We start from the raw sequence: 23,254 nt of genomic DNA, 5'->3' as shown, positions 1-23,254 counted from the left end.
GAGAATTAACATTTATAGCTTTTATTTTTATCACTGCAAGAAGGGAGGGTGGAGCTGGCTAAGCAGATTTCTGTCTCCAGCAGTGCTCTGCTTCTTGACTGACTTGTTAAGCTGAAAGAAACCAAATATTCATCTTTGCACTTAGAGCCCAGCCTGAGAATAACTGAGAATAATTGTTTTGGGGGGAAAAAAAAATACACAACCCTTTACAAAGTAGGGAGGAGGTCACTTCAAGGTTTTCCCACATGCTGTTTGTGTTGTGGTTTAATGCTGTGTGTGATGGGTGTTTGTTGCTGCACATTTGGGGCTTCTGACAGTTTGGGGCTGGAAGCAAAGGAGGCTGCAGTTCAGGTGGACCACACAGGTCCCCTTGGAATGAGCTTTGGGATTTTACAGGAGTCCTGAACACCTGAAGGAGCTTTTGTGCTGTTCTGGTGCCTGCTTTGATTGTCTGTAAACTTTTAAAATGTCATTCTTTAATGACATTTCTCTCAGGAAAATGAGAGATCATGAGAGCTCCCAGCTGTGTTGTGCCATGGGCACTCCATAGTTCATTAGTTCAAAGTAGACACTGATTATATTAGAGAACTTCTGCTTCAGTTCATGTGAAAATGAAATGTGAATACCTGGGGAAAGATGCAAAAATAACAGAGTGTAGCTTGTTCAAGATGTGCTCTGTTACTCAATCTCTGTTGTTTGGTTCTTTAATCAGGATTTAGAGCAAATGCTTTTATTGGAATTCATCTGTTTGCATGCACATCACTTGCTGTCTTGTTGCCATTAAAAAAGCAATGGCTTTCAGTGCTTGCTCCAGCAGATGTCAGTTTGGGGGATTCCTGCACTTGCTGCCAAAAGAAAGGGCAGCACTGTGCATCATTATGGTTTGTTTGTGTGTTGTATTTGCTATTTTCAGCTCCTTTTATAGTGAACACTTAAAGTGGGCTTGTAAAACAGATGGGGAGAAACTTTGTTGTGAAAGGACAAGAGGGAATGGTTTTAAATGAAAAGTGGGTTAATTTAGACTAGAAAGGAAGGAATATTTTTCATTAAGGATGGTAAAGCACTGGCACAGGTGCCCAGAGCAGCTGGGGCTGTCCCTGGATCCCTGGCAGTGCCCAAGGCCAGGCTGGACAGGGCTGGGAGAAGCCTGGGACAGGGGAAGGTGTCCCTGCTGTGGCAGGGGGTGGCACTGGATGAGCTCTAAGGTCCCTTCCAGCCTAAACTATTCCATGATTTATCCACTTAACCCCTCACACACTGAGTTGTGAATATATCTCCTCATTCAGATCCATTGATTTGGCTCACAGCTGAATTTTACTGCTCTGTGCCTGTGTAATAGCTGAAGTTATAAATGAAATATTAACCTATTTATAAATCTTTGCTCTCCCTCAGCATCCACTTCCTCACCCTCCACAGCATTGTCCCTGCCCTGTTTGATGTGTGAGGCTCCTGATAAAATCTCCCTGCCAGCTCACAAAAGAACAATGCTGGTAAACACTGGGCCCTGCACAGCTGGGAGCTGTTTGTGTTTGTTCTCTCAGGGAGCTGCAGAGTCCCTGAGAGCTGAGCTGGCAAAGCCTCCCCTGCTGTGTGTGTTACTGGGTCACTGCAGGAACACAGGGGCACCACGAGGCTTGGGGGGGGAATCAGGGGCATGGGCTGGGAGCTGTGTGTGGGATGTGGGAGGCTGAGGGGACTGGGATGGACTGGGAGCAGTGCTGATGTGGGAGGCAGTGGCTGAGGAGACTGGGATGGACTGGGAGCAGTGGTGATTTGGGAGCTTTGGATGAACTGGGAGCAGTGGTGGTGTGGGAGGCAGTGGCTGAGGAGACTGGAATGGACTGGAATGAACTGGGATAGACTGGGAGCAGTGGTGGTGTGGGAGGCAGTGGCTGAGGAGACTGGAATGAACTGGGATAGACTGGGAGCAGTGTGATGTGGGAGGCAGTGGCTGAGGAGACTGGGATGTACTGGGAGCAGTGGTGATTTGGGAGCCTGGGATGGACTGGGAGCAGTGGTGGTGTGGGAGTTAGTGGCTGAGGATTGGATGAACTGGGATGGACTGGGATGCACTGGGAGCAGTGGCTGAGGATTGGATGAACTGCAAACAGTGATGATTTGGGAGGCAGTGGGTGAGGAAACTGAGATGGACTGGGAGCAGTGTGATGTGGGAGGCAGTGGCTAAGAAGACTGGGATGGACTGGGAGCAGTGGTGATTTGGGAGCCTGGGATGGACTGGGATGCACTGGCAGCAGTGCTGATGTGGGAGGCAGTGGCTGAGGATTGGATGGATTGGGAGCACCATCCAGGTTCCTTGGAATGAGCTTTGGGATTTTACAGGAGTCCTGAATGCCTGAAGGAGCTTTTGTGCTGTTCTGGTGCCTGCTTTGATTGTCTGTAAACTTCTAAAATGTCATTCTTTAATGACATTTCTCTCAGGAAAATGAGAGATCATGAGAGCTCCCAGCTGTGTTGTGCCATTGAGTTGGGGAAAGTGGGCACTCCATGGTTCATTTGTTCAAAGTAGACACTGATTATATTAGAGAACTTCTGCTTCAGTTCATGTAAAAATGAAGTGTGAATACCTGGGGAAGGATGCAAAAATAACAGAGTGTAGCTTGTTCAAGATGTGCTGAGGACAGTGGGAGACAGTGGCTGAGGAAACTGGGATGGACTGGGAGCAGTGGTGATTTGGGAGCCTGGGATGCCCTGGGAGGCAGTGGCTGAGGAGCCTGGGATGGACTGGGAGCAGTGGTGATGTGGGAGGCAGTGGCTGAGGATTGGATGAACTGGGATGGACTGGGAGCAGTGGTGGTGTGGGAGGCAGTGGCTGAGGAGACTGGGATGAACTGGGATGGACTGGGAGCAGTGCTGATGTGGGAGGCAGTGGCTGAGGATTGGATGAACTGGGATGGACTGGGATCAGGGTGATGTGGGAGGCAGTGGCTGAGGACACTGGGATGGACTGGGATCAGGGTGATGTGGGAGGCAGTGGCTGAGGAGGGGAAGCAGCTGCTGCCAAAGCTCAGCCCTGAGCAGTGGTTCTGCTTTTCCTGCCCTTTCTCCCCAATCCTTTCCAGGTGTTTTCTCACTGGAGCCAGCTCTGCTGTCCCTCACAGAGCATAGATGAGAGGGTTTCCCAGGAGCTGGGCCCTGCTGTCCTTTGGGAGTGTGGATCCTGAGGACCTGGCAGGAGCAGCTCCTCACAGAATAAACACGTGCTTGGAGGGGTTTACACAGCACCCTGCTCTCCTTGATTTAAACACTCCAGTTAAGGCTTCCTAGGAGGAAATTCCTTTGGAAATGCAGCACTTTGGAGTTTCCCTGGGTGCCATGGCAGCAGTCAGGGTGCTCTGTGAGCTCTCCTCTCTGCTGGAAATGGACACAGCCTTTCCAGGATGAAGATTCTGTGGCATTTGGAAGGTGGAGCCTTGGATGGTCTGTGACACTGCTCCTTCCAGGATTATCAGTTTGTTTGGAGTGCTTATGCAGGCAAAGTGCTGCAATCCAGGGCTCAATTTACAGTAATTTGTTATGCCTGGAACACAGACAGCCTTCCCAGATCTGTGAAAAGGGATCCTTTCAAACCAGAGCTGACAACTCTTTTTATCTGACTTCAGTGCTCCACAGCCCCGAGTTTTAAAGGATGGGGAGAGCAACATCTAATCTGTGTTTACAAAGCCATACCGGTGTGTTCTATAAACCTGCAGCAATACAACCTCAATCTGCTCCAGTTCCACTTCCCCCCAGGGTAATTTTAATAGTCCTGAAGCTGGAACTATTATCTCAGCAAATACAGCAAGTGCAGGCAGATTCTACATCAGCTCATGCAGATTTCTTTCCTGCAAAAACAGCTTTTTTTGGTTTTTTTTTTTTTTTTTTTTGCCTACTTGTTCTTTTTTCCCCCTTTTTGTTTTGATTTGTTTATTCACTCTTAAACAACTCCTCAGCAGTTGGTTTAAGCAGCTCCTCTAATCTGGAGTGCTGCACCATGGTGTCCCTGGGAGCCTTTCTGCACAACCTGAAAGCTGCTTCCCAGCTTGCTTCAAACCCTCAATCTTCTGCTACTCTCATTTGTTCAAAGCTAAATGAGTAATTAGAGAGCAAGTTGTGCACCAGGCATGTTCTGGACACTGAAATCCTGTAGATTTTTCCCTTTTTTGTGTTTTTTTTTAAGGGAAATGTTTTTTTGCAGGCTGGTTCCAGTCCAGGAGTTAGAATGGTGTGGAGTCCAAGCCAAATATCCTCAGAGATTTTATTTCATCAAGTTTTTACTCCACTGATGCTCCACAGCTCCTGGGTGTGCATCCAGCTGCAGGGAAAGGATAGAGATCCCCTGAGTTATGAGCCTTTAATTCCTTCACTTGAACTGAATTAGATTCATTGCAAAGAGAGAAATGCATAAAAATCAGGTAATTTGAAATTAATATTTAGTACTGAGCTAAAATAATAGTAATTATCCTTAAAGAAAGGCTGAATCTTCCAATTTGCATTTATGGAGAGGGCTTTAAATTGATTATTAAAAGTGAACTAATGGAATTAATTCGTCTTGGGTGTATTTTAGACAGGCCAGAACCAGCTGAAAGGTGGCGACCACCATAAAGAGCTAGAGTTTTAACAGGATACAGTGAACAAATAGAAATTTTCTGAAATTTTGGGACACAAATCCAGATTTTAAAAGTTCTCTTCTGACAATCTGCAACTGTCCACAAATGAGGTGTAAATGGAGCATCTGTTGGGGTGTGTATATTTGTGTGTGTCCATCTAAAGTAGTGGAGTGCCCAAAATAAGACTTTAAGAAAAAAATAGCAGACAGCAGACTTTAAAAAAAATTAAAATTAAAATTGACTTCTTGTAGATTTTGGCAAGATTCATTTTGAAAAAAGACCAAGCTGTAAGTTTGTAGTTGTATTTTTGAAAAGGTTGGGAGGACTGCACCATTTCAGTGAATTCCCTTGTACTTGAAGCAGCTGCTGCATCCCTGTTGAAAACCATCAACTAGAACCTCATGGGGCAGTTGTTTGACAAGTCTTTCTGAATTTCTGTGTCTGTTAATGGCACCAGAGAAATCTTGAGTATTTTTTGTCATTATAGTGAGCCAGTGATGGTTATGGAAAGGCTCTAAACCCACTGGCAATTCAAACCCTGTGTAATTACAGCTCCTCAGAACTTGTCAGGGTGACTGCCATGAGCTCTGAGGGCAGTGGGATCTCCCCTCTCCTGACTCCTTCCCTGCTCTGTGGGTTTTTCCCTCATTTTCCAGCTCACTGTTGGCTGAGCAGCAGCACAGCACTGACCTGATTGTTCTGACAAGAGCTCAGAATAGCACTGAGGGTCCTGCCCCAGAGTTGTGCTAATTTTGGTCCTTTTCTCTCTGGAGCTGCAGCAGCAGCTGCTCCATGCTCTGGTCCCCTCACAACACCCTTCTCTCTGCTTTTCTGACCATCCCCACATGGGCAGAGTGACCTCTGAGCACAGAGAGCAGATATTTGGGAATGGAAATGGGGATTCCAGCCGAGTGGGAAAGTGTGAATTCAGGGTGAAAAATGGGTTGTTTGTAATAACAGTGCACTAGTGGTCAGCCAGGGTTTGTGGTGGGGCAGGATTTCACTGAAACTCAGTAAAACTCATATTGTTGAGAAGGAGAGAGGTTGTAGCTTGAAGCAGGAGCCATGAGGATGCTGGAAGTGTGGAATTCTCAGCTGACAGCAGCTCCTGCCCTGAGCTCTGGGGTTGTTCATAATCACTCCCAGCTTTTATCATCCACAGCTTCACCAAAACTCCTCAACTCAGAGCCTGATTGCAATTTCTGCCATAAAGATAATTAAATATAATACAGACAAAAGTGAGCACTCCTCTGATTCCTGTCAGATAAGTGAACGCAATCTTTTGTCTGTAAGAATAATTACAAATCCAGTAAATTTAAGGTCACCAAGTAGTGAAACTCCTGTTGTTTGATACATTTCTGAAATCAATTAAATCTAGGCTATGCAAAATACTAATTTTCTTTGCAGGAATAGGATTTTTTTTTTTGCTAATGCCTCATTATCCTTCTCTGTGATCTCCTTTTGGTGCTGCAGTGGCTAAGAAACAAAAGTCTACTACTATTTATTCCATTTGCATGGTGCATTGAACTGGAAATAAATCTTCAAGACTTCTCTAGTGAGCAAAAATCACTCAGAGCTTACAAGCTGGAGGAATTGATAGATCTCTCTTCTGGATTTGATGGGTTTTTCAGTTAAAATTTCAGGAATACTGTGGGATCGCTGCCTCAGCATGGCTTGGTTAGACAGCTCCCTCAGGTAAGGGGGTTTGAAACTGCTCCTTTCACATCCCTTTTCTTTAAAAATTCAGCCAAACTTTCCTTGATTGTTCTCTGGGTAGATATTAGTTTGCCTTAATGCTGTTTTCTCTGTGTCTTATCCAGCTCTGAGCATGGAATAGAATCCCAGAATCCTTCAGGTTGGAAAATACCTCCAGGATCATGGAGCCCAAAATGACAATCCCTACCTTGTCACCAGCCCAGAGCACTGAGTGCCACATCCAGCCTTTTCTTGCACTTTTAAATCAGGATATTGGTGTGATGTCCCTCACTGTGTTGGTATGAAAAAGTGAGGAAAACTTGAATATTACCAATTCCTTGTGCTTCAATATTTGGTATATTGGATTTTTTAAGGGTGTTCTTTGTCTTTTCAGCCATGAAATGTTCATCACCTTCTTCTAATTAGCTGATATGCACAAAGTGAAATGACTTCAGCTGTGACAGGAAATATTTTATTGTTGTTCTTTGGGGGTTTTCTTGGCCATTTGTAGCTGTGTGTATTCCTGCTGAGGTGGTGATGGGCCAGGCAGTTTTTCATTTTCCTGTTCGACTGATAATTGCAGAGCTGTGGAAGCACAGCCCGTTCTGTGAGTGGGCTGTGAGCAGGAAAGGGGAGCTCTGAGACAACACTTGAAATCCAGGAATTTCTAGAAAATGGAAAATTCTTCTTACAAGTGCTGAAACTTCCTTTGTCACCTCCCCCAGCACTGTGGAACACTAAATCCACATCTCATTATGTAAGTCAATCACTATTACCACATGGTTAAATGAGAAGTTTTCTTCCTGGGGTAATTGTGTGTTGCAGAAATTTGGGCTTATTCTGCTCACAGAGCTGAGTTTTATGGTCCTGAAGCAGAGCAGCAACTTGAGAGCATTTCCTTGCACCTCCCACAAGTCAGGGATGTACTCTGGGGTTGTTAAAACATTCATTTATTTGCCCTGCACCAGCAGTGAGAAGTCAGTTCTAATCCCCTGCATTAATCTTTATATTCAGCTGTATTTTAGTTTTTTATGGTTTTGCTTAGCTGTTTTACACCAAGCAGGCTCAATTGCTATGGATGAGGGATTTTTTCGTAGCATTTCTTGTTGCTCCCACAATATGTGACATAGTTTAGCAAAACTCTATTGATTTTCTGATGGTTTTAGGTGTGCAAAGTACCACAAGATGCAGAACACTTTGGCTGTGGCACCCCAAAGAGGAGAATTAATTCATTCCCCAAATAACAAAATACATTTCATGTTATGTACACATGCCACTTTGGTTAGATTTTTAATTCTGGACAAGGTGTGACTTTTATATTTCCAGAATCGTGAAGTGAGGATTGTTTCTCATGTTATTCCTGTGGCAGATGGAAAAATCTTTTAACTGGGTGGACAAAGGGATGTGACACCTGTCAGGGTGACAGCAAAGCCTCATTGCAGCAGGACATGGCTCAGGCTGGAGCAGGTTTCAGTGCACTGGGTTAATTGGTATTTGTTAATTGAGTTGCAGGGATCCCTGGTTGGGAGGAGCTGGACTTTGCCTGCACTTCTGGACCTTACCCCAAAACGTGACTGGGGCCAAGTGGTGCCCTCACATAAAGTGAATTTCCCCATGTCCTTGTTCAGTTCTCCTGGCCATTGACTCCGTGGTGAATCATCTGTGCTGCTGCAGGGGAGTTCTTTTTCCATGGAACACTGGGCATTGCATTTCCTGGAACTTTTTCACTGCTTAATTTGCAAGTTTGCATCTTAAGAGCTATTTATGATTCATCTCTGATTTTTTTTTTTTTTATTCCTCCCACAAGTGCTTTGAGTCCTGTTTTGGTTTTTTTATGATTTTAAAAATTTAAAATATTCTCTAGCAAGAAACGTCAGAATCATCTCAGAATCCCAGAGTGATTTGGGTTGGAAGGGACCTCAAAGCTCATCCCATTCCATGGACAGGGACACCTTCCACTATCCCAGAGTGCTCCAGCCTGGCCTTGAACACTCCCAGGGATGAGGCATCTACAACTTCAGTTGGAAATAATACATTAAATATAATGTAATTTATTAAGGAAACCTTAATTTTTAATCTGCCTCTGCAGTTAATTTACCCAAATTTATAAAGTTTGGGCAATAAATACAAGGAAACACTTGGGAAAAAACTCACCTGTGACCTGTCAGGTTAAATGGATACAAGTTGGTGGCCTGGTTTATAGTAGGTTATTCAATTCTTTATATCATAGCTTTAGTCAAAATTACAGTTCTTATGGTTTTATTTATTTGTTCAGATATTTATTCCATGTGTTGCTTTCCAGCTGCAGCATTTGGGCTGTCAGGTTTCACTGGTTTTGGAGGTTTGGTACCTCCTTTAATGGGCTTGTCTCCAGTGTTTCCCTAATAAAATTCTGGAGATCATGGAGAGGGTGAGGAACCTCCTGAGAAATTGAAACTGAACTTCACAAGCTCTCAGGATTTACAGATCCTCCTTTCCTAATCTCCAAACATGCAGCATGGAAGAGCAAAACAACCTCAGCAGGAGCCAATTCTGATTTCCAGGCTGAAAATTCCAGAATTTTCCCCTCCTGTGCATTTCCATGAATTTTGGAAATGTTGAATTTTGAATTTTACAGCATTTCCCAAAGGCAGTGTGGATCAGAGCAGTGAAGAGCTGAGGCAGCCCAGGACAGACCCCTGCCAGCAAATCCTCCTTGCTGATGGTTCTCCTTTTATTTTAGGTTAGATTTGGGTTTTATTGAGGGGAAATATTGGAGGAGAAAGAGAAGCAGGGAATGACTGCAAGGAAACAAATGAAAGGAGCTGCCTGGAGTGGCACTGATGCCTCAGAAATGTTGTGTGTAATTGCTGCTGGAGCAGACTCTGCTTGTAAATCTGTCAGCACCCTGTGAGTGTTTGCTGGGGTTTGGAGTTCCCAGTTCTGAGCCTGCCTCATTTTATCTGCTCTGAGAAATGTAACTCACTATAAATCTGATGGGGGACATCCAACTACAGCTGTTAAACCTGATTGTTTCTTGCTTTCTCTGTTGGTTTTTAGGAAATTTTGAGTTATTTCTCTGTTAAAAACAATCTGGATGGAGCTGTCCTTACAGTCTCTGTTTGTGGTTTATATTAATGGGGAGATGATGGAAATGTTTGCTCAGGAATTGAAAAGCATTGGTAGCTTCAGGGGAATAAATGAATTGAGTTTTGGAAGAAATAAATTGAGTTTTCCTGGGCTGTAATGTTTGGTTGAAGGTTTTTCTGAGGTGTCTGAAGGTGCCTCACCTGTGCAGGAGGATTTTTGTTTGGGCAAGGTTAGAATTGGAGTTACTTGAGCATTTAAAACAGAATTAGGAATCCAAAGTGTGGATTCTGCACAAAGAAGCTCAGGAATGTTGGAGCATCAGCAAGAGGCATTAAAGAACAAGATGGAGAGGAATGAGGGAAGGATCCAACCCCAGATATTCCCATCCATAAGGAGCTGGTGGATTGAAAATGGAAAGAGATGAAAAAACCACTTTGAATATGAAGTGGAACAAGTTAAAATTCAAAATAAAACATTGGAATGCTTTAGTTGTTGCTTTATGTGCCAGATAAGAGCAGTGGTGGTTTTCAGTTGTATCCAAAACAGCAAATTCCATCCTCATTGCACTGTGGAAACTCAAGGATGTGTCAAAATGCACTGTGAGCTTCATACATTGCCTTGAAATTAAAGGTAACCAAGGCAAAGCACTTTCAGGTGATCTGTGATAAAATTCTTCCTTCCATTCTTCTGGGGATTTGTAAAAAAAACTCCATTTGTCCATAGTATTTTGCAAAATAAACCTAGAAAAGGCAGGATAAGTTTCTTTATTTTTACAGTGCATTCTTGACTGAATTAAGTTGCTGATTCTAGATCACTCTTGCCAACCTGGTGTTTTAAGTGAGAACAGTTAATTGTGGTAATTTCTAAATAAACTCACATGTAGCAAACCCTTCTGTTAGATCAGATCACTAATTTTGGCTGAGGGAGTTGAGATTTTAAATGACACCTTGTACATTTGTGATAATAAAGCATCACATTCATTTAACTCTGACAAACTACTGATTTTCAATGGAAATAAATTATTTCCTAAGCTTTGGGGTTTTTTAGGAAATTTCTGTTTTCTCTAACATGAATTTTGTTTTTTGTAGGGCGCCAATGCCTCTGCTTTGGAGAAAGAGATTGGTCCAGAGCAGTTCCCTGTGAATGAGCATTATTTTGGCTTGGTCAATGTAAGTGAATTTTCTATGCTTAAAATGCTGGGGTTTAATTCACATCCTAATTTGGAGCTTAGCAGGATTCTCTGAGAACTTGATTGATGAAACTTCTCACTTGGAGTGGGACTGAGCACAGACACCACATCCTGCAGTGTGCTTATTTACCAAAATAGCATTTCATCTGAAACACAGAAAAATAAATGTATTTCTTGTAAAGTCTCTGAGAGAACTCTTCTTCCTCCAGTACATTTCTACTTAAAAGATTTTAATATTTAGCTGGAAAATTGGAAATAATAAATTGTGTCCATTGTTCATATGCTGTTCCAGAGCAGATTTTCCACTGATGCTGCAGTGCAGGGGAGGCTTTAAAATTAAAATGTGTTACTTTTTAGTTCTAAAAACACTCCTCTCGTGGGAGGAGTGGAAGTTTTGTGCAGGAGATGAATGACATGGACTGGGTGGATATTTCCTTCATGTTGTAATACTCCTTCTGGATTTTTGGTGTAGCCATGAACCCTCCAAAAAGCTGAATTTTTGCAGTTTGTGTGGCTGTGGGGCAGCAGAGCTGTGCAGAGGATGTTGATCCTGGTGAGTTTAGAGCAGCAGAGGTTCTGTGGCATCCTGTTCATGATGGGAAAATGCAATTTTGGCAGAACTCACTAGAAACAATTATTCCTGTTGTGTTGAGAGCTGGGAGATGCTCCATGTCTTCACCCACCAAGTAAGGCCAACTAAACAGTATTTATTGATCTCATTAGAGACCCAGTTAATTGACTTTGTGTGGGTTTCTAGCAGTTTACATTTCAAACACCCAGCTGTCCAAACACCCAGAATTCTGTTCCCTTCATGGGGTGTTGGTGGCCATTCCAGAGCTGCTGAGGTTTGCACCATAATGGCAAAAATGGAACTGTGACAGAAATAGCAGAGCACTGAATGGAGTGAGGAGGAAAAACAGCATCCTAAAAATAACCAGAATTATTAGAACTCATCCATTCTCTGTTTTGAAGGACAAAACATGACTAACACTGTTGTGCTTCATTTCATGCAACTGGTTTCTTGAGGGTGGTGTTTTCACACTGTTGTTCTGCTGAGCTTTTTCTGAAGTTATTTCTGGTTCTTTCATGATTTGGAATTAATGGGAGCATTTTAAGGAGGGCAGTTTCATGGCTTCAGCATCAGTGCTGTTAAATGTGTCATTGCACTGCAAATACAATCAGGTGTTGAACTCGTGGGCAGTGGAGGCCAAAACTTTGGGTTGAATAGTTATTTAATTATTTATAGTATAGTATATTAGTATGTTTTATATAATGTTCTATATTTTATGTATATAATATAGTATATTTTATAAATAGTTCTTTAATTTTTGGATCAGTGAGCTAAAGCAACCTGAATCTGTTAAACTGTGTCTAAAGCCACTGCAGAATATGTGGGAAAATGTTAAAATAGTTTATATTTACTAAAACCCAAGAGGTATGGAACAATGGTGTCATTCCAGAATTTCATCTCAATTTTCATTTTAAGAAGCTCCTATCTTCAAATAAGCTTTCAGACCTAGGATGCCTGTTTTGTGTTGTGTGCAGATTTATTTAGCATGATGATTCTTTGTTTTTCTAGGTCACTAACAAGCATGTGAGTGATTCTCTCTCCTAATTCATGTGTTTGTTTAGTTTCCATATATATTTTCCTCATGTTAATAAGTTTTAACTGTCGTTCTCTGTTGTTTGCATATGGTGTAAATCAATGTTACTGGAGCTATAATCTGTAATCTTTTGAGCTGTATGAATGAAGATGTTCATCTTCTGTTTCAGTCCAAGTGATTATTACCTTGAAACCATTCTGCAGTGATCATACCAAATTTGGGTGAACAGTGGCCATGTCTCAGTGTATCACCTAAAACCAGTCTGCTCTGCAGACAGATTTTTATGCTTTTTTGGTTTATTTAAAATATGTTGCTCTTGGGGTGCAGAACCTTGTTACCAGAACATCTGGGGACTGCAAACCCAGAATTTGTGTCCCTTTTTTGAAGCAGCAGCACAGTAGATTGCAGAGCAGCAGCTCTGAAGCCATGGTTTGTGCTTGTGGGTGATAAGCTGATATCCTGGTGTCCTCCTTGCTCAGCCAGGGGGAGCAGCCCCTGCAGGGCCTTATCTGTGCCTGACACTGCCTGCACCCAGGCCAGATGCAAACCAGCTGCTCTGTGCCTGGCCCTGCATCATGTGCTGCTCAAAACATTCTGTTAGGAGCAGGAAATATTGGTTTTATTATTAATTTATAATAGGTTTTGCCCCTGGGATTGGCTCAGGGTGCTGGTAATGCCAAGGCTGTGATCCCTGTATGGGGTGTTCACTTTGGAGTTGGACTCAGTGATCCTCAGGGGTCCCTCCCAACTTAAAATATTCTGTGGAATTCATTATTTATTTATTTAGTGTCCTTGCTACCTCTCCCCTCTCAGGATGATGAGTTGTGCTGTGTCTCCACAAATTTTGATTCTTTGCTGAACCCTTAATTACTTTATTACTTATTCCCAGTATCCTGTGAGTGATGTCTCCTCTCCCTTGCCTTGCTGTCACAAAGGCTCAACCTTTACCCCCCATCCCAACCAGTATTTCCCCCATCCCAACCAGTGTTTCTTCCCCCATCCCAACCAGTGTTTCCCCTTATTCTAAGCAGTATTTCCCCCATCCCAACCAGTGTTTCCCCCATCCCAAGCAGTTCCCCCCATCCCAACCAGTGTTTCTTCCCCCATTCCAACCAGTGTTTCCCCATCCCAACCAGTGTTTCCCCCATCCCAACCAGTGTTTCCCCCCATCCCAACCAGTGTTTCCCCCATCCCAACCAGTGTTTCCCTCCATCCCAACCAGTGTTTCCCTCTATCCCAATCAGTGTTTCCCCCCATCCCAACCAGTGTTTCCTCCATCCCAACCAGTGTTTCCCCCCATCCCAACCAGTGTTTCCCTCTATCCCAACCAGTGTTTCCCTCTATCCCAACCAGTGTTTCCCCCCATCCCAACCAGTGTTTCCTCCATCCCAACCAGTGTTTCCCCCCCATCCCAACCAGTGTTTCCCTCTATCCCAACCAGTGTTTCCCTCCATCCCAACCAGTGTTTCTTCCCCCATCCCAAGCAGTTCCCTCTATCCCAACCAGTGTTTCCCTCTATCCCAACCAGTGTTTCCCTCTATCCCAACCAGTGTTTCCCTCTATCCCAACCAGTGTTTCCCTCCATCCCAACCAGTGTTTCTTCCCCCATCCCAAGCAGTTCCCCCCATCCCAACCAGTGTTTCTTCCCCCATTCCAACCAGTATTTCCCCCATCCCACAACCAGTGTTTCCCCCCCATCCCAACCAGTGTTTCCCCCCATCCCAACCAGTGTTTCCCCCATCCCAACCAGTGTTTCCCTCCATCCCAACCAGTGTTTCCCTCCATCCCAACCAGTGTTTCCTCCATCCCAACCAGTGTTTCTTCCCCCATCCCAAGCAGTTCCCCCCATCCCAATCAGTGTTTCCCCTTATTCTAACCAGTGTTTCCCCCATCCCAACCAGTGTTTCCTCCATCCCAACCAGTGTTTCCCTCCATCCCAACCAGTGTTTCCTCCATCCCAACCAGTGTTTCTTCCCCCATCCCAAGCAGTTCCCCCCATCCCAATCAGTGTTTCCCCTTATTCTAACCAGTGTTTCCTCCATCCCAACCAGTGTTTCCCCTTATTCTAAGCAGTATTTCCCCCATCCCAACCAGTGTTTCCCCCATCCCAAGCAGTTCCCCCCATTCCAACCAGTGTTTCTTCCCCCATTCTAACCAGTGTTTCCCCCATCCCAACCAGTGTTTCCCCCATCCCAACCAGTGTTTCCCCCCCATCCCACAACCAGTGTTTCCTCCATCCCAACCAGTGTTTCCCCCATCCCAACCAGTGTTTCCCCCCATCCCAACCAGTGTTTCCCCCCATTCCCAGCCAGTGTTTCCCCTTACTCCAAGCAGTGTTTCCCCCATTCCAACCAGTTTTTCCCATTCCAAGCAGTGTTTCTTCCCCCCACTCCAACCAGTGTTTCCCCCCATTCCCCAATTCCAAGCAGTTTCCTCCCCATCTCAACCAGTGTTTCCCCCCATTCCAAGCAATATTTCCCCCATCCCAAGCAGTTTCCCCCACGTTCCAACCAATGTTTCTTCCCTCCATCCCAGCCAATGTTTGCCCCATTTCAACCAGTATTTCCCCCCGTCCCCCCCATTCCAAGCAGTTTCCCCCATTCCAAGCAGTGTTTCCCCATTCCACAACCAGTGTGTCCCCTTATTCCAACCAGTATTTCCCCCCACTACAGCCAGTGTTTCCCTCCATTCCCCACATCCCAAGCAGTTCCCCCTATTCCCCCCACTCCAACCAGTGTTTATTCTCCCCCTTCCAAGCAGTGTTTTCCCCTATTCCAACCAGTGTTTCCACCCATCCCAACCGATGTTTCCCTCACTCCAAGCAGCATTTCCCCCCATTCCTAACCACTGTTTCCCCCCATTCCTAACCAGTGTTTCCCCCTATTCCAACCAATGTTTCCCCCCATTCCCAACCAGTGTTCCCCCCAGTGTTTCCCCCATCCCACAAGCAGTATTTCCCCCATTCCAAGCAGTGTTTCTTCCCCCCCATCCCACCCAGTGTTTCCCCAATAAATGATCTCTGCCAGGTGACTCCTCCAGTTTCACTGTGTGACATTCTTGATGAACTCTTCCTGTGATTCCTTTTTGGCAGCCCTAATGCAAAGGCTTTGTTCTCCCTGTGTTCTGTTTCTGACCAGTTCGGCAATACCTGCTACTGCAACTCCGTCTTGCAGGCCCTGTATTTCTGTCGGCCCTTTCGGGAAAAGGTTTTGGCCTACAAGGTGCAGCCTCGAAAGAAGGAAAGCCTCCTGACCTGCCTCTCTGATCTCTTCAACAGTATTGCCACACAAAAGAAGAAGGTGGGAGTCATCCCACCCAAGAAATTTATTTCCCGCTTGAGGAAGGAAAATGGTAAATGAGGAAATGGTTTTTAAATGTGTTTTTAAGGATGTAAAATGTTAAATTCAGGGAGGTTTTTTTTGAGTAAAAATTGTCAAGTTTGAACAGGTTTCTTGGAGATTTTTGTGGTGTGAAGTTCACCACCTGTGTGCTTGTCCTGTCTCAGTGTCTGTGTTTCTGGACTTGCACATGTCCAGATATTCCACCCTGGCATGGTGCTCCCTAGAGGAACAAAGCACCCTGCAGGTCATTGCTCTCATGAACTCTTACAGGAGACCCAGCTGTGATGGTGTTCACAGGGGTTCTTGGATGAGGGAAGAGATGAGGATCTGACTCCATGTTTCAGAGGCTTGATTTATTATTTTATAATACATATTACATTAAAACTATACTAAAAGAATGGAAGAAAAGGTTTCATCAGAAGGTTAGCTAAGAATAGAAAGGAAAGGAATGATAACAAAAGCTTCTGTCTCGGACAGAGAGTTTAAGCCAGCTGACTGTGATTGACCATTAATTACAAACAACTCTATGACACCAATCCCAGATGCACCTGTTGCATTCCACAGCAGCAGATAACCATTGTTTACATTTTGTTCCTGAGGCCTCTTAGCTTCTCAGGAGGAAAAATCTTAAGAAAAAATCTTTATAAAAGATGTATGCAACACCGAGCCACTCACAGCCTGTTCCCTTGCATTTGTGGCAGGATGAATTCCTTAGGATCAGAACTGGTGGTAATTTCTCAGGGCTGTTTGGTGAGGACATTTCTGGCTCATTTGATTTTTTGACATTTGATTTCTCCTCTCTGCTTGAACTTGAAAAGATAACAAACTTCCAGTAGGGGATTTTTGCCCCTTGGTGCTGGACTTAATGAATCAGTGGCCCAAGGCAACACATCTGAATTTCTTTATTCCTCTCCCTTTCCAAAGAAAAGAAGGAAAAAAACTACAAAAAGCCCCAAACCAATCATGGTTTCTTCGGTTCTAAGAAATGGTCAAGCTAAGTTTTCTTAATGATATTTTTCAGCTGTTTGTTTCTTGCAACCTGAAGATAATCATTGAGGGAACAACAAAGTACAATTCTCCCCAAACTCACCAGAGCTGTGTAACAGGGGAGAGGAGGGAAGGGAAAAACCCACAGTGACCTGGTGTAGGAAGTGTCTGTAGTTGTTCACTCTCCTCCTGTCTCTCTTTCCAGAATTATTTGATAATTACATGCAGCAGGATGCACACGAATTCCTGAACTACCTACTGAACACTATTGCTGACTTGCTGCAAGAGGAGAAGAAGCAGGAGAAGCAGAATGGGAAGCTCCAGAATGGCAGCATTGAGAGTGAAGAAGGAGACAAGGCTGATCTGACGTGGGTCCATGAAATCTTCCAAGGAACACTAACCAATGAAACCAGATGTCTTAACTGTGAGGCTGTACGTGCACCACCAAACCACTCCTCCTTAGCTTTCTCCCAGCTCCTGGATTGGTTTCCCTAACACTGAGCACCCTTTTTCATTCATTAGGCTAGATGAAATTGCACTGTCTCTATTAAAATATGGAGCATAGCCTATTTTAGGACTCTATGTTCAAACCAGTGCTCATTAAGGTATGTTGCCCAGAAAAAGCCCAGTGTTTTCCCTGTTTCTCCTCCCTGTTTCCATTGAGGCAGCTGCACTTGGCTGGCCCAAGCTGCCTTTTTGTCTCCATGTTATTCCCTGTGTCAGTGGCTGAGTTTATATTGTGTTCCTACATGAGAGTTGCTCTTAATTTAACTCTGGCATGAACTGAGTTGCTTGAACTGGAATTCTGTGCTTGGTGCTGGTCCTTGGCCACTCTGTTTGAGAACAAAAAAAGTGGCATGAAGTCTAGAATTAGAACCACAGCACCTTCAGACCAGAGATTTGTAGTTTGTCATATGCTCTGATTTAATAGTGCTAAAAAAAAAAAAAAAAGAAAACCCAGATGGGGAGAGAAATAAAAAACCCAAGAAGTGATTACAACAGAAAAGACTGCTCTTGGCATTTAAAATCTAAAGTTATGGCTATGTGATGAGGAGAAGCTCTAAAAATGACATTAATAGGATTCTGTCTCAAGGTTTTTGCAATGAAATGTGACTGTTCCACAAATGGAAGGATGGTTTTCCTCCCTGCTAACCCATTTAATTGAGGAGCCATCTGCCTGTTTCTGCCTTGCCTCTGAGTATTGACTGTTACACCCTGAAATGCAGCAGAAAGCTGCAGCAGGCTGCAGAGAAAATGGAATGTGGTTAAAACCTCTCCAGTGAGAGCTCTGGGTGGTTAAACCTGGCTCTGCCAGTGAAATAATCAGAAATGCCTTCAAGTCTCAAGGGGGAAGAGATGTTTCATGAGGAAGTATTTGGGTTTTTGTGCTTTTTTTCCATGGGTTTTTGGCTTTGTTTTGTTGCTTTTTTTAATGCTCCTCTTCAAATTTTAACACCACATCAGACTATTTAATCACTTGTAGTTTACCTCAAGAAAAGGCCTCTTTGTGTGCGTGTACATTTATTTTTAATCACATTGCACCACTCCAGAATTGGATAAAAGAAATCTGCCAGCTCTAAATTGTTACCAAATATCTCTTATTATTATTTTCTTTCAAGGTTAGTAGCAAAGATGAGGACTTTCTGGACCTCTCGGTTGATGTGGAACAAAATACATCAATTACACATTGTCTAAGGTAAACAGAATTCTTTGGGAATGGAAAAAATACCTGCCCTGGTCAGAAGGAAAGAGCCTGGATTAGTTATTCTCTGTAGGCTTTGACATGAGGTAAAATATTGTGAGTTTTGGAAGGTTTTAGTAGTTAATAAATACTAGTGGCAGATAAGATTGATTTTTTACTTTCTTTTATGGAGATTTGAATTTGTTACATCACACAGCCAGGCTTTATCAAAAATAAACATGCACTGTTTGTTTTCACAATAAATTCTTGATTATTTTCATATTCTTATTGAATTTCAGTGCCTGGCCCTGGTGTTAAGGGTCAGCTTGGTTTTTCCTGGTAGACATTTGCTCCATGTGTTTGTCTGCTGGATCCAAGGCTTATCAGCTGCTTGGATATTTAATTAGCATCCAGCATCTGGCTATTTAATAGCTGATAATGGATCTCTAATTGCTGGGAGCTGAAGGATCATCCAGACTTTGCTACTTAATGACTGGAGATGTGAACATTTAATTTCTGCCACTAAAGAAAACATGGAATGGCTACTGATGGAAACAAAACTCAGTCACCTTCTTGCTGTTTATTACCTTTCCTAGCCAGAAAATAGGCAGTTAATAATGCAAATTCCAGATTTTTCCAGCTGAACATTGATGGTGCATCCCAGGAATGAGACAAATACACATCAAATTTCTCTGGGAGCACCATGAAAGGAGCTTCATCCTCTGTGTGTTGTTTGGGGTTTTTTTCAGCATTTTCAGCCTGGATGCTCTGGAATATCCCTGCTTATGCCACTCTCTGATTTCCACAGGGGATTTAGTAACACTGAAACTCTATGCAGTGAATACAAATACTATTGTGAGCAGTGCCGAAGCAAACAGGAGGCACAGAAGAGGTAAGGGCCAAACATTCAGCCTGAGGGAGATGTTCTCTTTACATTTCTGGGCAAATTCTGGTGAATTCAGGCAAAGAAAAGGTGAGGTTGTCTAGGTCTGTGTTTGGTGAAGGAGAAGTGAAGAGACCGAGTAACTTCATGGCAGCCTCGTCATGAGGAGATTCATTCTGTGTTCCTCCCTGAAGAGTTTCTGTCTGCTCTTTCCAGACATCCACATTTTCCCCATTTAGCATTAATCAGCTTAAAGCTACTGGAAAACATCCCATCTGCTTTGTCTGGGAGCACTGGGTACAAAAAATCTTATTTCTCCCCTCAGACTTGGTCACAGCCAGAGCAGCAACACAGATTTATTCCAGCTTTCTTCCCACTGATGGGTGAAAAATTGATGTTTTCCTGCAGTTGTTTTGCATTCAGATGTCAGTTGTGCTGTTAATAATTTGGAATAAATGTTGCCTGTTCTCACTAAGAGAGCAAAAAAGATTTTTTTATACTATCAATATTTTGGATTCTATGAGATTCGTTTTATGGCGCTTCCTCATAAGGAAGATATTCTTGAACAAATCTTTGTCTGGAGTGATTTGCTAACCCTTACCCTTTATTTCCCACATTTCTGTGCTCCAGAATGAGGGTGAAGAAGCTGCCCATGATCCTGGCTCTGCACTTGAAGAGGTTCAAGTACATGGACCAGCTGCACCGCTACACCAAGCTGTCCTACAGGGTGGTGTTCCCCCTGGAGCTGAGGCTCTTCAACACCTCGGGGGATGCCACCAACCCTGACAGGATGTACGACCTGGTGGCCGTGGTGGTGCACTGTGGCAGGTACCTCTGCACATCCCCTGCCTTGCCCTGCAATTCTGAGGGAATCTCTCATCCCTCTGCTGCTTTATAACACTGCTTGGTAATGCAGGAGATGGTTGGCTGGTAGTATTTTGGTTTTTTAAAAAATGTCTGTGTTTTTACTAGGTTTTTTGCTATTTTAAATTTTATGTTGCATCTTTTACTGTCTCTTTCTCTGAGTTTGGATTGAAGGCACTTGAAGAGGTAGTTCATGTTCAGACTCAGGTGTTTATTATTTCTTATCAGTAAAACAGCCTCAAAACTATGAGTTCTGCAGCTTTTCATTAGTAGGCACAAAATAGCTAACTGTCTCTTGTTACAAGGTCTTTTAATACTAAACTCTCCAATTAAGAAATGACACCTGGATTATTTTCCCTTTTAACCCAATAACTGATCCCTAAAAGTCAGCAATGCAGACTTTTCTGTCCAATTACAAAACATCACCCAAACCCATGAAGAAGGAAGAAGGTGAAGAAGAACAACCTGCCTCCACCCTAAAACCTCCATTTTGCTTCATATTTATTTCTATATTCTAAAATCCCAAACTCTGAGTTTTCCACCCTGTGACACTACACACTTCTAACCAACTCCACACCCACAATCCCAGTGCTATCAATCAATTTTGGAAGTTTTCCCCACAGTCTCAGGTCAATGCAGTGTTCTCTTGTGGCCCTGTGCCTTTCAGCACAGAAAACTTAAAATTCTCAGCATCCAGAGTTCCAACATTTTACTATTTTAAATTTTACTTTACAGGTTCAGATTTGTCATTTTGTGTCATCAGCACAGTGGCACATCAGACAAGTTCTTTCTTTGAGCTGTAGCAAAGAACAATCATTAAAAAAACCCAAAACAACAAGACCCCCACCCCTAACTCGGCTTTCCAGGAAATCTAAATGGAACAAAAAGAAATCTTGGAAAAACACCTACTGGAATAGAATTAAATTATATTTTTCATCTTGCTGCTGCCCAAACCCTTGACGTTTCTTTAGAAGCTGGTGCCATCATGTGGAATAAATTGTGCACTGCTGGGTTTCTAAAATATCCTTATTTTCTTAATTAAATTTTAGTTTTAGCAGCTTCAGTTCTGGTTTTAAAAGCAAAGAGGAAAAAACTTCTAAGCATTTTAGGAGAAAAAGCCCTCATGGAAGGGAAAGAATATTTCTAACTGCCTTCAGGAAGTGTGAGTTTTAAAATAACCAGTTATTACAGCACATAAATGCTTTGAAATATCTTTGTGAGGAGAAAAATGCTAATAATGCATAGATTTATTATAAATAAACTTCATATAATTCTAGAAGGTTTTTGTTGTGCAGTTATAGTTATATATAATTTTTATTATTTTAGGATCTCATGCAATGCATTTTCTTGTGTAGTTTTTATTTATCTACACTTACATGTTTGGATAATGGTGATTAATAATTCAGATTATTAAATTGTTTTCCTTTCTTTCCTCAAACCTTTTATCCTATATGGGGCTTTTAGGATTCCTGTAACTCACCTGCTCTCAGTTCTTACCAGGAATTTACCAAAGGCTTGAGAAAAACGAGATTTTGTGAATATTTTGAGTTCTCAGAACTTGTTTGAAATACTTTGCACATAGGGTTTTACTTCAGTTTAAATTTAAATTAGGTTTAAATTTAAGTTTAAATTTAGTTTTATTTAGTTGCCCTAAACAAAGGAATTCCATTCTGTGAATTGGAAACTTCCACCAGGAAAGTGGGAAGAGCTCTCCCAGAAGTCAGGTTAAACCACACTGAGAACTAAAGGAATTCCTGCTGTGAAATAAAATATTTCAGAGCTGATTTAATTCAAAACTTCAATTTTAAGTCAAAATACTCAGCAGTGCTGAATGCAACACAACAGAGATTGAAATATTTTTAATTTGCTTTTTAAAATCTATGAATGAGGATATGAAATATTTACAGCATCGTGTGTTTTGAACATTTTAATTGGAGCAATTTGGCAAAAATCAAAAACTTGCCCAGAGGAAAGCTGGGCAGTGGAGCTGGGAGAGCAGAGGTGGTTTTGGGGAGGGCAGTGGCTCCTGGTTGATAAATTTGCAATTCCTTTTCCTGCAGTGGCCCCAACCGTGGGCACTACATCACCATCGTGAAGAGCCACGGCTTCTGGCTGCTCTTTGATGATGACATTGTAGAGGTGGGTAACAAAAGAACAACAAAACACCCCAAAACTCTCATTGCAGCCCATTTCTAGGCTCCTCTCCATTGCTAACTTGCATTTCCTTGCTGCACTTAAGAGCCTCTCGCTTTTTTTGAGTCACTTTTCAGCCACAAATGGTAATAGAAAAATATTTTTAGTGATGATGTTGAAACAGCTCAAGCAAATTTTTCCTTTTCTGCCAACATATCTGTAAAGGCTGATATCCACAATATTTATACATCCGTGGATTTCACCTAATTATTAAGCAAATATCAAACAGCATAGAACAAATGCCACAGCAGAGCTGCTTTTTGTAAAGATGAAAATGCTTTGTTTGTCTTGGAGATCCCGTGGTCAAGGCCTGATTAAGTGTCTAAGTAGCAACATCCATGCTTGTGTTGAAATAAAAATGTAGGACATTCCCCATTTTTAATTGTTTTTGATCTTTGCATGGCTTTGAGCATCAGGGGTGGCTCCTCAGTGTGTGTGGCTGTGAGCAGTTCCCTTTTTCCTATTTTTTATATTTTTGGGGTAATTTTCCTCTGTTTCTGTCATAGAAACAGAAACATTTTCCAAGTACAGAATTTTGTCACCTAATTTGGAAATAGTGTTCGCCCCAATATTTTAAAATGCAAATGTTATCTGCATTTTCCATCCAGGACATGAACTTCACATTTTAAAAGATGTAAAATAACCATCCTCTTAGTCTGTATTTGTTTTCTGTCAGTCACTTCTATGTTGAATCTTCACTTTTAGTGCAAAACCAAATTTCTGTTTATCTGCAAGCACTGTTGACATTTTCATAGATGTGCCAAAAATGGCTTTTATATGTGCTGTCTGTTATTGGGCAGTAAATCCAAGGAGCTGTCGTGTAGTTCTTCTCTTCTGGGAAAAAACCCACATTTTTTTCCTTTATGTTGCTTTTCTATCTTTAATTCTGGCTTGCTTTTGCTTTTCAAGTTCATCTTTTATAGAATTTTTTTTAAATGCTGTAAAAAAAAAAAAAAAGCTTTTTGGAGGTTTTAAATTCTAGGTGTGGCCACCTAACAAAACAGGTTTGAAAAGGTGAGTGCAAAGCTCTTGTTCACAAATATTGCAGCTGAAAACCCAGGAAAAGCTTTTTTTCCCCTGAAATACAAAAAGCTTTCTTGCATTTTTGGCAAGTGATGTGAGTGAACAGCTCCAAACTGCA

At 42.6% G+C, this 23,254-nt stretch overlaps 1 protein-coding gene across 1 annotated transcript in view; it reads left to right on the top strand.

Annotated features, from left to right (window-relative positions):
* LOC131088532 (ubiquitin carboxyl-terminal hydrolase 12-like) overlaps nucleotides 1-23,254 on the top strand; it is a 31,237-nt gene that overhangs the window by 3,447 nt on the left and 4,536 nt on the right. Inside the window, exons 2-8 of the mRNA XM_058032662.1 lie at nucleotides 10,460-10,540; nucleotides 15,302-15,515; nucleotides 16,698-16,924; nucleotides 18,112-18,188; nucleotides 18,982-19,065; nucleotides 19,687-19,884; nucleotides 21,981-22,059. Coding sequence (XP_057888645.1) covers nucleotides 10,460-10,540; nucleotides 15,302-15,515; nucleotides 16,698-16,924; nucleotides 18,112-18,188; nucleotides 18,982-19,065; nucleotides 19,687-19,884; nucleotides 21,981-22,059 — 960 coding nt within the window. The remainder of the gene's footprint in view (nucleotides 1-10,459; nucleotides 10,541-15,301; nucleotides 15,516-16,697; nucleotides 16,925-18,111; nucleotides 18,189-18,981; nucleotides 19,066-19,686; nucleotides 19,885-21,980; nucleotides 22,060-23,254) is intronic.

The sequence above is a fragment of the Melospiza georgiana genome, chromosome 12, assembly GCF_028018845.1.
Source record: "Melospiza georgiana isolate bMelGeo1 chromosome 12, bMelGeo1.pri, whole genome shotgun sequence".
NCBI classification, from domain to species: Eukaryota; Metazoa; Chordata; class Aves; order Passeriformes; family Passerellidae; genus Melospiza; species Melospiza georgiana.
This window is presented reverse-complemented; position numbering and strand designations above follow the sequence as displayed.